The following is a 14,604-nucleotide window of genomic DNA, read 5'->3' as shown; positions in this document are numbered from 1 at the left end:
AATTGCAATCTTGTATGCTATGTTTGTACCTTTTCATCATCTTGCGAGCAGAAAACCTCAACTAAGTTCCATTTTACTGGAAAATTTCCTATGAACATGCTAATTACGTAGTTCCACAGTTTCAAAAAAAAAAAAAATTACGTAGTTCCCGAGGCTCCGGGCACATTGCATGGGCGGTCAAGAAAACTGTTGCGCAAGTACGCAAAGACCCATCTACGAGAACAAGTTGCAATGTTAACAAAGCAAAGCTAAAGCCAGTACGCAACACATGCAACCACATGTTCCTGTTCATTGTAGACCGGTGCGGTAGCATGAGCATGGCTAACTACTTTTGGCAGAGGTGCATGGACTCACCTCAACTACCATTCATACAAAACCCTCTGCTTCAAGTAAGTTCTATATAAACCCCTCAGACTGTGCCATGTGATCTCCACCACGCAAGGGATCCAGCACTAGCTAGCTCCGGGCAGATCAGGGACGCATTGCCCCAAAGCCCCCGACGGACTAGAGATGGTGGCTGCCATGGTTGCCGTGGTTGTGGTGGCGGCGGTGTGCTTGCGGCTGCCGGCGGTGGCTCGCGGGCAGCTCCAGGTGGGCTTCTACAACACGAGCTGCCCCAACGCGGAGTCGCTGGTCCAGCAGGCCGTCGCCAGCGCCTTCGCCAACGACTCCGGCGTCGCCGCCGGCCTCATCCGCCTCCATTTCCATGACTGCTTTGTCCGGGTACGTATCGTCTAGCCCCTAGATGATCTCTTACGCCAATGCTTTGTCCGGGTACGTATCGTCTGGCCCCTAGGGCAGCACATCACATTGATACATTCACATGCACATGCATTACATCCATGCGTGCTCTGCTCGTTCAGGGATGTGACGCCTCCGTGCTGCTGGTGTCCGCCAACGGCACGGCCGAGCGCGACGCGGCCCCGAACAAGCCGAGCCTCCGGGGATTCGAGGTGATCGACGCCGCCAAGGCCGCCGTGGAGAAGAGCTGCGCGCGCACCGTCTCCTGCGCCGACATCGTGGCCTTCGCCGCGCGCGACAGCATCAACCTCACCGGGCAGGCCGCGTACCAGGTCCCCTCGGGCCGGCGCGACGGCAACTTCTCCCTCGACCAGGACGCGCTCAACAACCTGCCCCCGCCCACGTTCACGGCGCAGCAGCTCGTCGACCGCTTCGCCAACAAGACCCTCACCGCCGAGGAGATGGTCATCCTCTCCGGCGCCCACACCGTGGGCCGCTCCTTCTGCAGCTCCTTCCTCGCCCGCATCTGGAACAACACCACCGCCACCGTACGTCCTCCGACCCCTAGCACCATCTGCAGCTGCATCTGTCCGTGGTGACCATGTAACGCGAAACTGCCGGCGTACGCGCGTGCAGGTGGACACGGGGCTGAGCCCGGCGTACGCGGCGCTGCTGCAGGCGCTGTGCCCGTCGAGTCCGAACGCGGCCACGACGACGGCGGTCGACCCGACCACGCCCGCGGTGCTGGACAACAACAACTACAAGCTCCTGTCGCTCAACCTCGGCCTCTTCTTCTCCGACAACCAGCTGCGGACCAACGCGACGCTCAACACGTCCGTGAACAGCTTCGCGGCGAACGAGACGCTGTGGAAGCAGAAGTTCGTGGCGGCCATGGTGAAGATGGGGAACATCGAGGTGCTCACGGGCACCCAGGGGGAGATCCGGCTCAACTGCAGCGTCGTCAACAACCGGTCGTCGGTGGCAGCCCCCGAGATTCACCACTACTACTCGGGATCCACCGCCTCCATCAAGGAGATCGCGACCAGCTGATGACATTAATTTTGCCATACGTGCGCAATTCGTCCCACCTCTATTTGCATGGTTCGTCCCACCACTATGTTAGGTTAAGATCACTAAATATGAATGTATCCGTACGTACGGTGTACACGCATATGTACCTCTGCTTTTTCCTACGCGTGAATAAAACGATGGTCCATTTGCGCACCTTGATTGACTCCCGGAGTTCGGTACGCACACGTGGAAGCAGTCCCCGGGAATCGATTCCTACCTACGTTTTTTTTTCTTGTTGGGTAGAACACTTGTGCTCAGTCACATCTGTATTACAATCAGCAATGTTCAGTTCAATTTCAATGACACCAGGTCCAGAACCCAACCAGGTCATGGTTCTGCTCTCTAGACGAGCAAAGTTTGCAAGAAAATTGCTAACCTTATTTTGATAGAGCCTAATATGAGTAACGAATTTGCTAATTCTTATTTAGATGAGAAATAGGTATGTCACATCTAAATTGTCCACCACATCCACGCAATCAGAAGCTGAAACAGTCGTGCAAAATGTTGTCGCTATGCATTCCAAGTCATTCTGTCTCGTGTAGGGGTCGCACTATGGGTTTTTTTTTATGTTTTTCGGTTGTACTGTTTTTGTCCCACTATGGTCGCGCTATGGGCTTTTTTCGGCCTGTTTCTCGTATCCCCTGCACATCCGAGGAATTGGAAACGGTACACTCCTTTTCGGCGTCTCTGAATAGGCTCGCAGGTCGCCCACGAGTGACCTAGCGCGCAGCCCTCCAGCGCGCTTGGTCCGTGTTTGGGCCGACCCATTTTAAGTGTATCCCTCATTTTTCATGTTTTTTGGTTGTACTGTTTTGTCCAACGTGGGCCTGCTTTTTTTAGCCTGTTTTTCGTGTCCCCTGCACATCTGCGGAATTGGAAGCGATACACTCCTTTTCAACGTCTCCGAATAGGCTCGCAGGTCGCCCACGAGCGACCTAGCGCGCAGCCCTCCAGCGCACTTGGTTCGTGTTTGGGCCGGCCCATTTTAAGTGTATCCCCCACTTTTTATGTTTTTTGGTTGTACTGTTTTTGTCCCACGTGGGCCTGTTCTTTTCAACCTGTTTTTTGTGTCCCCTGCACATGAGGAGTTGGAAGCGGTACACTCCTTTTCGGTGTCTCCGAATAGGCTCACAGGTCGCCCACGAGCGACCTAGCGTGCAGCCCTCCAGCGCGCTTGGTCCGTGTTTGGGCCGGCCCATTTTAAGTGTATCCCCCATTTTTCATTTTTTTGGTTGTACTGTTTTTGTCCCACGTGGGCCTGCTCTTTTCAGCCTGTTTTTCGTGTCCCCTGCACATATGAGGAATTGGAAGCGGTACACTCCTTTTCGGCGTCTCCGAATAGGCTCGCAGGTCGCTCGTGGCGCGCAACCCTCCAGCGCGCTTGGTCCGCGTTTGGGCTGGCCCATTTTAAGTGTATCCTCCATTTTTTATGTTTTTTGGTTGTATTGTTTTTGTCCCACGTGGGCCTGCTCTTTTCAGCTTGTTTTTCATGTCCCCTGCACATCTGAGCAATTGGAAGTGGTACACCCCTTTTCGGCATCTCCGAATAGGCTCGCAGGTCACCCACGAGAGACCTAGTGCGCAGCCCTCCAGCGCGCTTGATCCGCATTTGGGCCGGCCCATTTTAAGTGTATCCCCCACTAGTTTTAAGGAGGGTTGTTGAACCTTCTCTGAACCCGTTTCTCATTTTTGTTCCGGTCTTTTCCCTTTTTCTTTTCTCTTTTTTTTTTCTTTTTTTCTATTTCTTTCTCTTTTTATTTTTGCGAATATCTTGCAAAATTTTGAATATTATTTTGAAACCATGAACATGTTTTTTGAAATCATGATATTTTTTCAAAATTGAGAACATTCTGTTGAATCATCTACATTTTTTTAAATTGAAGAATATTTATGAAATCATGAACATTTTTCAATTTTGAGGTCATTTTACTTAATAATCAACATTTTTTAAAATTCGTAGAAATTTTTTAAGTAGTGAACATTTTTTTGAATTCATGAACTTATTTACAAATTCAAAAACAATTTTTAATTTGTGAACATTGTTTTAAATTCGTGAACATTTTTTTGAAATGGTGAACAACTTTTGAACAATGGGAATATTTTTGTAAATCCTGAACATATTTTTGTTTGATGAACATTGTTGAAATGCATGAACTTTTTTTGAATTCATGAACATTTTCTTGAATCATCGATAATTGTTAGAACTGAAGAAGTATTTTTGAAATTTGAAACAATGTTTGAAGTTCATAAATATTTTTTTGAACAAATTTTCATTTAAATTATTTGAATTTGCTACGTTTATTCAAACTAATGAACATTTTTTGAATATGCGAGCATTGTTAAAATCATGAACATTTTTATATGTGAACTTTTTTTTAAATCACGAACACTTTTTTTAAAATTCCCGTTTTTGTAAAATAATTGGAACTTCTCTGAAATCCAAAGATACTTAAAATCTTTCCCTACTAATAAAGCAAATAGTGCTTCTGGTCGTACGTCACTAAAATTACCCTTGAAGTTGTAAATAATTACCCACCATGCCACCGGTAAGTGGGAAAAAACGGTTCACTTAAATCGCGGATGGCTTATGTTTATTTAAGGTAATCCCATATCATTCATAACATGAGGTAGAGTGGCGTGGTGGTATTAGCCTCACATCTCCATACCTGAGACCCGGGTTCGATTCCTGGTTTCTCTCCTTTTCACTTCTTTCTCCTTCTCCTTTTTGTTTTTTCGAGAAATCTTCTCCTTCTCCATTCTCTCCTATTTAGCAGATGGGCCACATGATGTTTCAGTTTTGGCCCAGCCACTTTATTTTTATTTTTTCTATTTTCGGGCACATTCAATTTTTTTTAACTCATAACTTTCAAACCCAAAATCTAACATGTCATATATGGAAATCTCTCAAAAAATCTTCTCCTTCTCCATTCTCTCCTATTTAGCAGATGGGCCACATGATGTTTCAGTTTTGGCCCAGCCACTTTATTTTTATTTTTTCTATTTTCGGGCACATTCAATTTTTTTAACTCATAATTTCAAACCCAAAATCTAACATGTCATATACGGAAATCTCTCAAAAAATCATGCAGATTTTAAATATGCTATTATATTAATCATTTCTAAAATTTTGTTTACGATACAACCTTAATTAATATCTTCTTTACATGTGGTATTTTGGAAATGTCGGTTTACCATTGATATTTATGTTGTTAAATAAATTTGAAACATCTTGAGTATTCAAAAATCATCCAATCTTATGCTTTTTGCGAAACACCACTTATCATGTTGTTTGTTGTGTGGCATCGTAAAAGATTTCAAAGGATTCGCCGATGTTGTAAAGTGTGAGCATGATGGATGGATATTTCTTTCGTCCGTCATTCTTTACTTTAATTAATAATAAAGTAAATTCGGTTTCTTTCGTCCGTCATGCCATTTTTTAAAAAAGTCCTTCTATTTCAGAAAATTCAACCCGTAGGCCTGTTTTAAGTTAAAACGAACCGTTATTTTTGTATTTTATACAAAAGTCCCTGTCTTTTCTTGAAATCAACCTGCCGTCCGGATTTAAGTCACACCCGAACCGTTGTTTTACATTTTTCGAAACCCCCCCTGATGTTTTAGGTAATTCATCCGCGGATCACATTTAAGTCAAACAAATGCTTTTTAAAATCATCCATATCTTTTAAACCGCAACTCCGATTTGAACATGTTATATATAAAATTTGATTAGAAAAATATGTAGAATATGAATATGAGATTATTTTTACCTTTTAAGTATCTTTAAATATTATTTTGGAATATATTTGAGTCAAACCAAATGATTTTCTAAATTATCTGTATCTTTTAAACTGTAACTTCGATTTTAACATATTATATATGAAATTTTATTAGAAAATTGTGTGGAATCTAAATATGATGTTAACTTTACCTGTTAAATATTTTTAAAATATTATTATGGAAGCAAACTTATAATTTATAGCGCAAGATCCGTTTTTTCATACCAGCGACGATCCGGATTGCAAATAAACACTCCACTATAACCATATACGGAAAAGAAAACATCAATAACTACACGTGCATACCTCTGAAAAATGTCGCAAGGGAAAACAACAGATTTCTCATCGCGAGAGTGAGAGAAAGCGAGCGTGAGAGAGAGAGAGGGAGAGAGAGAGGGAGAGGAAGGAGAGAGGGAGAGAGAGACGCCTTAGGATTAACCAGATTCAACACACGTTTTTTTGTTTTGTATGAACACCGAGGCCATCGCCGGCGAGGGTGAGAAGGAGGATAAGCGGCAACACAAATATGATGCCTCACAATAATAAAGAAGATGGACCTATTATGGTCTTGAGTGATGGTTGTTGAGTTATGTGTTATGTTTTCTCTCCCGTTGCAACGCACGGGCTCTTTTTGCTAGTAGAAAATAAACGAAAACGAAAAATAAAAAGGAAAAGGAAAAAAGTAGGGCGCCTGTACATGGGCTAGCCGAAAAGATCGCACTGGGGAGAGAGGCGCCTCCGCCTAGTGCGCCGCGCGCGGTATAGGAGCCCCTTTTTGTATACAAAAATCACACGAGCCGTCACCATTGCTCACTTTCTCTTCTCACTCTTATTTCCTCTTTTATCAAATAGCAGAAACCTACGCCCAAGAGGACGGGAGGCGTCAGAGGTGGGACGATCTTGTCGACAGAACGGAAGAGATGGCAGGTAATGCTGATACAATGAGTGATCTTGTCCATGCTATCTTTTATTTCGACCTCCTCTTAGAGCATCTCCCCGCTATATAAACGCCGCGCCGCAAATTTATGATTTTTAGCACGCGTAATCGCTAACCGAGCTCCAGCGAAGGTGCAATAACCGCGCGGCCGCATAAAGAGTTCAGCGCGCGGTTCGAATCGCCATCACACACCGTTTATTTGCTGCGTCCGCTACCACGCGCCGCACACTCAAGCACCCGCTCGTGACTTCCACCTACCCTGACCCAGGCGCTGGCGCCGCTGCCCACACCACCCCATTTGTTCTAGCGACCATTTCCGCGCTTCCCCGGCCTATCCCCGCGCCGCCGCCGCTTCCTCCTTCTCCCTCCGGGCGCCGCCGCCCCTCGTGCGCACCATTCCTCCGACGAACAGCGTCCGGTTGCCCACTACCGCTCGGCACCCACAAGGTGTTCAACAAAACGCTTGCAAGGTATGTATTGCTTCAACTTCACACTTTTACATGAATTTGGTGCATGTTGTTTGTAGTTTTTTATATAGCCTAGTTTAAATTGAACATTGTAGATGAGTTCGTCATATGATTCTTCCGAAGAAGAATTTAATATTGAAGAGGAGGAGGATCTTGCAATGATCCTAGTTATGTACATCAATAAAAAACCGAAGCACGGTGGTTCGGTTATAGGTCGGCAGAAAATTTGGAGGGATAGGATCGATGCCCACAACAGATTGATCAGGCACTATTTTGCGGATAATCCCGTGTACCCCGAGTCGTACTTCCGGCGCCGGTTTAGGATGAGTATCGAGTTGTTCAGACACATTGCAGAGAAACTAGCGAGCCATGACTGGTTTTTTCAGCAAAGGAGGAATGTCGCCGGAGAGCTCGGACATAGCACCTTTCAGAAGGTGACAACCGCTTTGCGTATGTCGGCATATGGTATTCCCGCTGATCTAGTTGATGACCACTTGGCCATGAGTGAGAGTTAAGCCATCATGTGTGTCAAGCGCTTCGCAGTCGGAATTGTGCAAGTGTTTGGCCAGGAGTATTTAAGATCTCCCAATGCTGAAGATGCCGCAAGGCTATTGGAGATGAACAAAGCTCGCGGCTTCATAGGTATGGTTGCCTCCATAGATTGCATGCATTGGAGTTGGAAGAATTGTCCTAAGGCATGACATGGGCAATTTCACAGCCAAAAAATGGTTCCACTATAATCCTTGAAGGGGTGGCCGATCAAGAGACTTGGATTTGGCATGCTTTTTTGGAATGCCTGGATTTTTGAATGATATCAACGTTGTTAATCAGTCACCACTGATGAATAAGATTGCAAATGGTGAACTGCCACCGGTGCAGTTTGTAGTAAATGGTCATACATACAACTATGACTACTATCTTGCGGATGACATCTATCCAAAGTGGCAAACATTTGTGAAGCCGTTGAAACAATCGGAAGTTAAGAAAAATCTTGATTTCCACAATGCTCAGACGGCGGCAAGGAAAGATGTCGAGAGAGCTTTTGGGATTTTGCAAGCCCAATTTGCTATTGTGAGAGGACCGGCTAGATTTTGGGATCAAAAGATGCCTTGTATGCTTTGGTACATCATGCACGCTTGTGTGATCATGCACAACATGATCATCGGGAATGAGCGTGTCCATGATTTAGACTACTCTCAGTATGAGCTCTTGGGACATCCCGTGCGAGTGCGGCGAACGGCTGCCAGGGTTGCCCGTTTTGTTGCCTCCTATCATGCCATTCGACGTGCCGAGACGAATGATGATCTTCAGAAGGATCTCATTGAGAAGTGATGAGCATGGAATGGCCGACAAAGAGCATCATGATTTGTGCGTTTGATATTGTATTGTTGAATTATTTATTGTATTGGAAGATAAACTATTTCTTTGAGTTGTAATAATGAAATTGAACTATTTATTGTTGATTTATTTTATTTATGTTTGATCTTCATGGTTGTGTTTGGAGTGCATATGTTGTTTGTGCGAGAGCGCGCGTGCAGTTTTTTTGCAGCGGCTGTTGGAGCAGCTCACACACGCTAGACTTTGCAGCGGCCGTTGAAGCAAGCGCTCCGCGTTAGGGATGGCACCCGCAGGATTTGGGTACGGGTGAAGCCACCCCATACCCTTACCCAGCACCCGTACCCATACCCGTTGACAGGTATAATTTTTTCTCATACCCGTCACCCATCGGGGTAAATGGATACCCGCGGATAAAATTATCCAGATTGCAACACATCAATTTGAGCATTACATAGTCATAAGCAACAACTTATAACAATAATTTATAAACAACAACACATCATGACATCAACGCATACTCGTTCGTGGACTAGTTGTTGTGGTGCGGTGGGCTAACATGAATGCATAATGAGGTCTTGTTAGGGCTGTCGGATTTATGTACATATAATATGTTTAATATATGGATAAATAATATATAAGGTCTATTTATCAGAAAAATATATGGATACAAAGGTATATGGGTATGGGTTATACTAAATCATACCCATACCCAATATACCCGATGGGTATGAATTCTTTCTATTTATGTACCATGGGTATTTTTTTGACCCATACCCTTGCCCTAATAGGGTTTTTACCCGCAGGGTACGTGGGTAATGGGTACCCATTGCCATTTCTACTCCGCGTCGCACAAAAACTCGCTAACCGCACGCTGCAAACGTTTTTTGAGCGCGCGGCACGTAGCACGGCTTTTGGAGATGCTTTTATATGCGTGTTCATCTTTAACACACAGTTTGTCTTCCACCTTGATCCAGTTACACGCAATCATCAACAAGCAACTTGCACCTTCTCTTCCATCCTACTTGAACCCAGTTGCATGTACATTGTCGACATGCAACTTCTCCCCGGCCCGAATTGAAGGAGTCAAACTATGCTATTCCCCCCTCCCCTCTCCTTTTCTTTTTATTATTTGTTCATTTTAATTTTATGATTTTTAAAATTCAATTTTTTTATCAATATCAGCTGCATGTTCTAGTTATACAACCAGGCATGCCACGGCCGCGGGAGCCAGATCCATACGACGATGACAGGCTGAAGGAGAGAGGGCGGCGGGACGGCAACGGTGTATCGAAGGAAATGGAGACAGCTAGGACAGGCGAGGGCTTTTGCGTTTGGCGCGCGCGAACCCGCGTCCGCTCCCCTTTAAGTGGACAAATGGTCCGCCTTTTGCCTAGTTTTCGACCTCGGCATAGGAAGGCCAACCGTCAGTTAGTCATTGATACGTGTCACACAGGCCCACCTATTAGCTGTTTACCGAGTATATCTCTATGGTTGCTTGGCATATACGTGACTCCTTGAATTTTCTAATAAAAAAAGCAAAATGATTGTCGAGTTCATTTACACGAGTGCTCGGCATAACTGTGACTTATGGAATTTCCGTAACAAAAAGAATAATGCAAAAAGATTGTCGAGTTTCTGTAAACATGTAACATCGATATGGGGTCGTCTGTGGGGCCCATCTATCAGTCATTGCAGATTTTTTGGGTTTTCTTTTTGAAAATGTCAGTCAATTCCAAGTCTATATTAGGAGGAACTCGAGGAATGTGAGACATTGCCGAGTTCCTCTCTTTCGCCGAGTCCCTTTCGCTGACACTAGGCAAACAATGAAGTTTGCCGAGTTGGGTGTCACGGCGAGTCCAATTTTAATGAAATTCGGCAAATAGATCACTCTGCCAAGCTTCCGATGAAATGAAATCGGTGAAATCCCAGATCCCACTAGTGTTGGTACCACTATGACGCTTCAGGCCGATCAAAAAAAAATATGTTTTAGTTTTCAGTAAGCTTTTGCTTCCCCTTACGCTAGCTGCGTGTTTCATTCTGATATAAGATCACGCCATGTTGAAATGTGAAAAGATTTTGTCGATGCAAGTATATAGTACACTGGAGCCATCTTTCTTACTGATTGCCCAACTATTAATTTTTTTAGGTAAACACAATCAATATTTTATTTTACATTATCAAAATGATATGGGAAACAATACTGTATCACACAACCACCGATCACTCTTAACCATCCGTACGATCGATGCACTAAAGGTAAGCAAGTATTGCGCGCACGCAAATTTAAAAGCTCCGCCGGCAAGCCGGCGTCGGTCAAGCTGTTGGGTAGAAGGGCGAGGTGGCGAGGCCGCAGGTGCCCGTCGGCCAGAAGACGTCCTTGGCGAGGTAGATGTATCCCTGGTCGCCCCAGTCGTTGCTCCACGAGTTCTTGGCGATCCAGAACTTCTCGCCGAACTCCTCGCAGTAGCCGACAATGGTGACGGCGTGGTTGACCCTCGCGGCGTCGGCGGAGCAGGGGCCCCGGAAGATGCCGCCTGAGTAGAACTGGAACTCCCAGGTGCTGGCGTCGATGTACACCGTCACGGGCTGCCGCGCCACGGCCAGCGCCAGCTGCCGCTCGTCGTTGGGCGGCACGGCCTTGAATCCCTTGACGGCCGCCTGGTGGTCGAACAGCAGCTTGTCCACGTCGCAGGTGCCCTTGAAGCCGCTGTACGGGTACCTCTCCTCGGACGTGATGCCGCCGCGGGAGGCCACGAGGCCCAGGGCAGTGTCAGTGCGGCCGCCGCTGCAGCCGCTGCTACTGGTGTCGCAGTCCACGAGCTGCTGCTCCGACAGCGACACCAGATCGCCGGTCCTGATCTTGTTCATGCCCTCGATGGCCGCCACGGCCGCGAATGCCCAGCATGACACTGCCACATACACATGTCCGTTACTCTACAAGAACTGACCAACATATAAAGTTACCTGAGCAGGAGTTTGCTAGCTTGACTTACAGCAGGAGCCCTGAAACTTGACGCCGGTGACGGCGCCGCTCGAGCGCCAGTCAACGCAGCACGGCTTCCAGGAGTCGTAGGGGAGCGGGGAGGGACGCTCTGGGGTGAAGACGGAGTTGTTGAACCCGGTGAACTGCTCGGCGACCTCGCTGGGGTTGAGGTCGCCGAATCTGTTCATGCCGACCCTGACCGTGGTGACGGTCTGGGGCCCGAACCCGCCGACGACGGCGTTGACCGTAGTCTGGCTGGCGAAAGCGCCGATGGAGTTGGTGTTCGTCTTGAATACTTGGAACCGCTTCTCCTTCTCCTCGGGGGTCGGGTAGCGCTTCGAGTATTTGGTTTGCCACCTCGTCCACCTGGACCTCACCTCGGATTCCGGCAGCTCCCACGCCGCCGCGGTCAGCGACGCCTGCAGGATGCAGGCAATGCCCAAGAGCAGGACAAGGCAAGGCATGGAAGAAGTCATATTGATTGATTAACTTGGGCTGTGTGGAAATGCATGCGCCGGAGCTAATGTTTATATAGGCGCTTTGGTGATGCGTGTGGGTTAGCACGTCGTTGTGGCTGCAGGCTTAGTCAGTAGTTGTGGCCACCGGAGCTAATCCTTGAAGATGACTATGGGTCATGGAGGTGTCAGCTGAGCTTCTCCGTCGGTCGACGGTCAGTACATGGTAGGATGGTTCAATTTTATTTTATTTGGTGTAAATATGGCAAAGGCTTTATGATTCGTTTCCAATGATCAAGCAAAATGTTTTCATTTATAAAAAAGATAATAATTCATGGCACTAAGTTTGTTACGTACTCACTCTGTAAACAAATACTGCATAAAAATGATTAGATCACTTTACAGTGAGAGTACGCAAACATGTACTATCTCTGTCTCATAATATAAGAAACGTCTTATATTAAGAAGATATTAAGGGAGGCGTGAGTAGTATATATAGTTTGTTTTACAAATACATCTCTAGTATTTTTACGCTGCATATGTACAGAAACTATGTTGGGATAGTGAACTTTTTAAGTTTCTACCAGCAAAAAAAAAAAACTTTTTAAGTTTCTGCCTATTCGAAGAAAATTATGAGGCATGCGTACACAAAATCGACATCCCTCGGGTCGGGTTGAGGCATTATTCCGAATTTCTCAAATATATGGATGTGCTTTTCTGGGTACTTTGTCATTGTGGGACTACTGATTCGTGCTGCATCTCATAAATATCAGGTCACAACTAACCCAGACGTTCGATAGTAGTATAAATAAGTAAAGTTGTTGTGCTTTTCAGAAGACACGACAAGACCAAACAGAGACTAAATCATACTAGAAGGTATTTGTTTAGTATTTTCGTTTAGATTATGCCTCTTTAAAGTTATCGAATATGCTAGTGATTGCTCGTTCTTGTTCTTTCTTGAGGAAAAAGTGACTGAAAAAACAGTAGGTGGGCTATTTACTGCATATGCAGTAAGTTCATAAACTGGGTTTTTAATTTCTTATTTGATCAAATTGTTGAAGAGATAGTGCGAGATTTGGTCTAATCGTTTGAATCCTTTCATCACATTTTTTTCCTTCTCATTAGGCTAGGCCTTGAAATGCAATGTATAGATTTTAACTAAGCTATTTTACATTACTTTGACTGTTCAAAACAAAACCATACTTTTCGTACTTCTAGACAGAATAGTTGTCCAATATTTGAGCAACTTTTCAATTAATTTTAATCAAGAAAAAGGTAGATACATATAACCTCATATACACACAGACCTAGCCTTTACGCGTCTCTCCTTCAAAGGAAAGGTGGCGTGCCCTCGACTATTTTCGAAGGGCGTGTGGAGGTGTGTCTCCGGCAGATCTTGCGGGATTCGATCATTGGTGGTCCTTGGTGGATCTGTTCGGACCCAGTTTTCGTTCGTCTATATTCGTGTTTCTTCAGGTTGGATCTTTTCGATCTTCGGTTCTCTTCATCGGTGGCGGTTGCTATTATGATGTGTTGGTTCTGTAACTCTCTAGCTTCTTAAAACTCCACAAATCCAGCTTCTTGAGCTAGCTTCTCACTTCACCTAGCTATTTCGATGCGTTCGGCTCAATTGACAGCTTCTCCCAGCACATGTTACAGTAGCATCACCATGACTGCCATATGGAAGGAGCAAAGGCAAACTCACCTTGGAATGGGGAGAGGGGGCGAGGGCGAGGGCGAGGAGGCTGGCTCAGAGGAGGACATGATGACACCAGCATCAATGGCGTCAAGGTGGTCGTCTCCTGCCGGTGGGGTTGCTGCTCCTGGCTGGCGGCGGGGAAGTGCTCCTTCGGGACGGGATCCGACGGGAAGGGGGCTGGACTGGTCGGATCTACCGGCAGAGAGGCTCGTCGGCCGGCGAGGGGGTGGAATCGGGTGCGGCGGCGGCCACCGGCGGCGCTGGTTAGGTTACGAGGGGATGAGATGTCGAGGGAAGAGGGAAGAGGCGTCAAATACGAGTGGTATGAAACGTTTTTTTCGACTTGGCGGTGGCATCCTCTTGTAATTACGTCGAACTCCTCGCTTCTGCGTTTTCTGAAGCTGGGCTTGAGCTGCTCCAACTTTTTGCACTAGAGGAACGCAATGCTTCGAGAAGCCCATTCCGCGGAGGTAATCCGTTCGGTCCGGCTCCACGCGTGGACTCGGAGTAAGCACGGAGCGGGAGAAGTTCCGAACGGGCCCTTAGCACGACGACTTCTCGATTGTCCACTAGAAAAAGTGTTCCCTAGCTCCAGCGAGGGAGGGGCGATGATGACGGCGCGCCTTCGGCCGCTTTAGTGCTTATAGTCATCGCTAGCTGGTCTATGGATATAGATTTAATTGTTATTATTTTCTATGTTCATTGTACTGCCATGATTGAAGATAAATAAATCAAAATTTTCCTGCAAAAAAATAACCTTAGATAATAATTGTAATCATAGTAATCACATGAAGCACAACCGGAACTAGGGATTTCGCCGACTTCTGAGTATTCACTGAGTTCAATAAATTGGGAGCTCGGCAGAGTAATGTCTCTATTGCGTTGACCAAAACTGGACTTGGTAGTGACACACAACTCAGCAAACTTCACAGTTTGTCCATTGCCATGAAAAAGGGACTTGGCGAAAGAAAGAAATTCTGTGTGGTCTCACATTCATCGAGTTCCTCCGCATATAAACTCGACAGGTGGGCCCCACCGATGACCAGGTAAGATAGTTGTTTCAGCGGTCTATCTTTGCTGGGTTTCCTCTAACGGAAACTCGAATAATTTCGCTTCATTCTCATTTATATTACTGAATTC

At 46.0% G+C, this 14,604-nt stretch overlaps 2 protein-coding genes across 3 annotated transcripts; one reads left to right on the top strand and one right to left on the bottom strand.

The window, feature by feature from the left end:
* Positions 1-444: 444 nt before the first annotated feature.
* On the top strand, positions 445-1,965 carry LOC119271378 (peroxidase 1-like). Its single transcript, XM_037553234.1, has 3 exons — positions 445-723; positions 864-1,289; positions 1,378-1,965. Exons 1-3 carry the CDS (start codon positions 511-513, stop codon positions 1,789-1,791), a joined length of 1,053 nt encoding a protein of 350 aa, XP_037409131.1. The 5' UTR covers positions 445-510; the 3' UTR covers positions 1,792-1,965.
* Positions 1,966-10,440: 8,475 nt separating this feature from the next.
* LOC119267563 (ervatamin-B-like) lies at positions 10,441-13,740 on the bottom strand. Of its 2 annotated transcripts, XM_037548974.1 has the most exons (3): positions 13,471-13,740; positions 11,321-11,729; positions 10,441-11,236 (listed from the first exon to the last, which is right to left on the bottom strand). In XM_037548974.1, the coding sequence occupies exons 2-3, from the start codon at positions 11,496-11,498 to the stop codon at positions 10,641-10,643; spliced, it is 774 nt and encodes a 257-aa protein (XP_037404871.1). In that variant the 5' UTR covers positions 11,499-11,729; positions 13,471-13,740; the 3' UTR covers positions 10,441-10,640. The 2 variants fall into 2 exon arrangements, with proteins under 2 accessions (XP_037404871.1, XP_037404870.1); XM_037548973.1 differs by lacking the exon at positions 13,471-13,740 and having other exon boundaries at positions 11,321-12,263.
* Between the last annotated feature and the right edge of the window lie 864 nt (positions 13,741-14,604).

Source organism: Triticum dicoccoides, chromosome 3A, assembly GCF_002162155.2.
Source record: "Triticum dicoccoides isolate Atlit2015 ecotype Zavitan chromosome 3A, WEW_v2.0, whole genome shotgun sequence".
Taxonomy (NCBI): domain Eukaryota; kingdom Viridiplantae; phylum Streptophyta; class Magnoliopsida; order Poales; family Poaceae; genus Triticum; species Triticum dicoccoides.
Note: the sequence above shows the minus strand (reverse complement) of the source record. Positions and strands in the feature narration are given on the sequence as shown.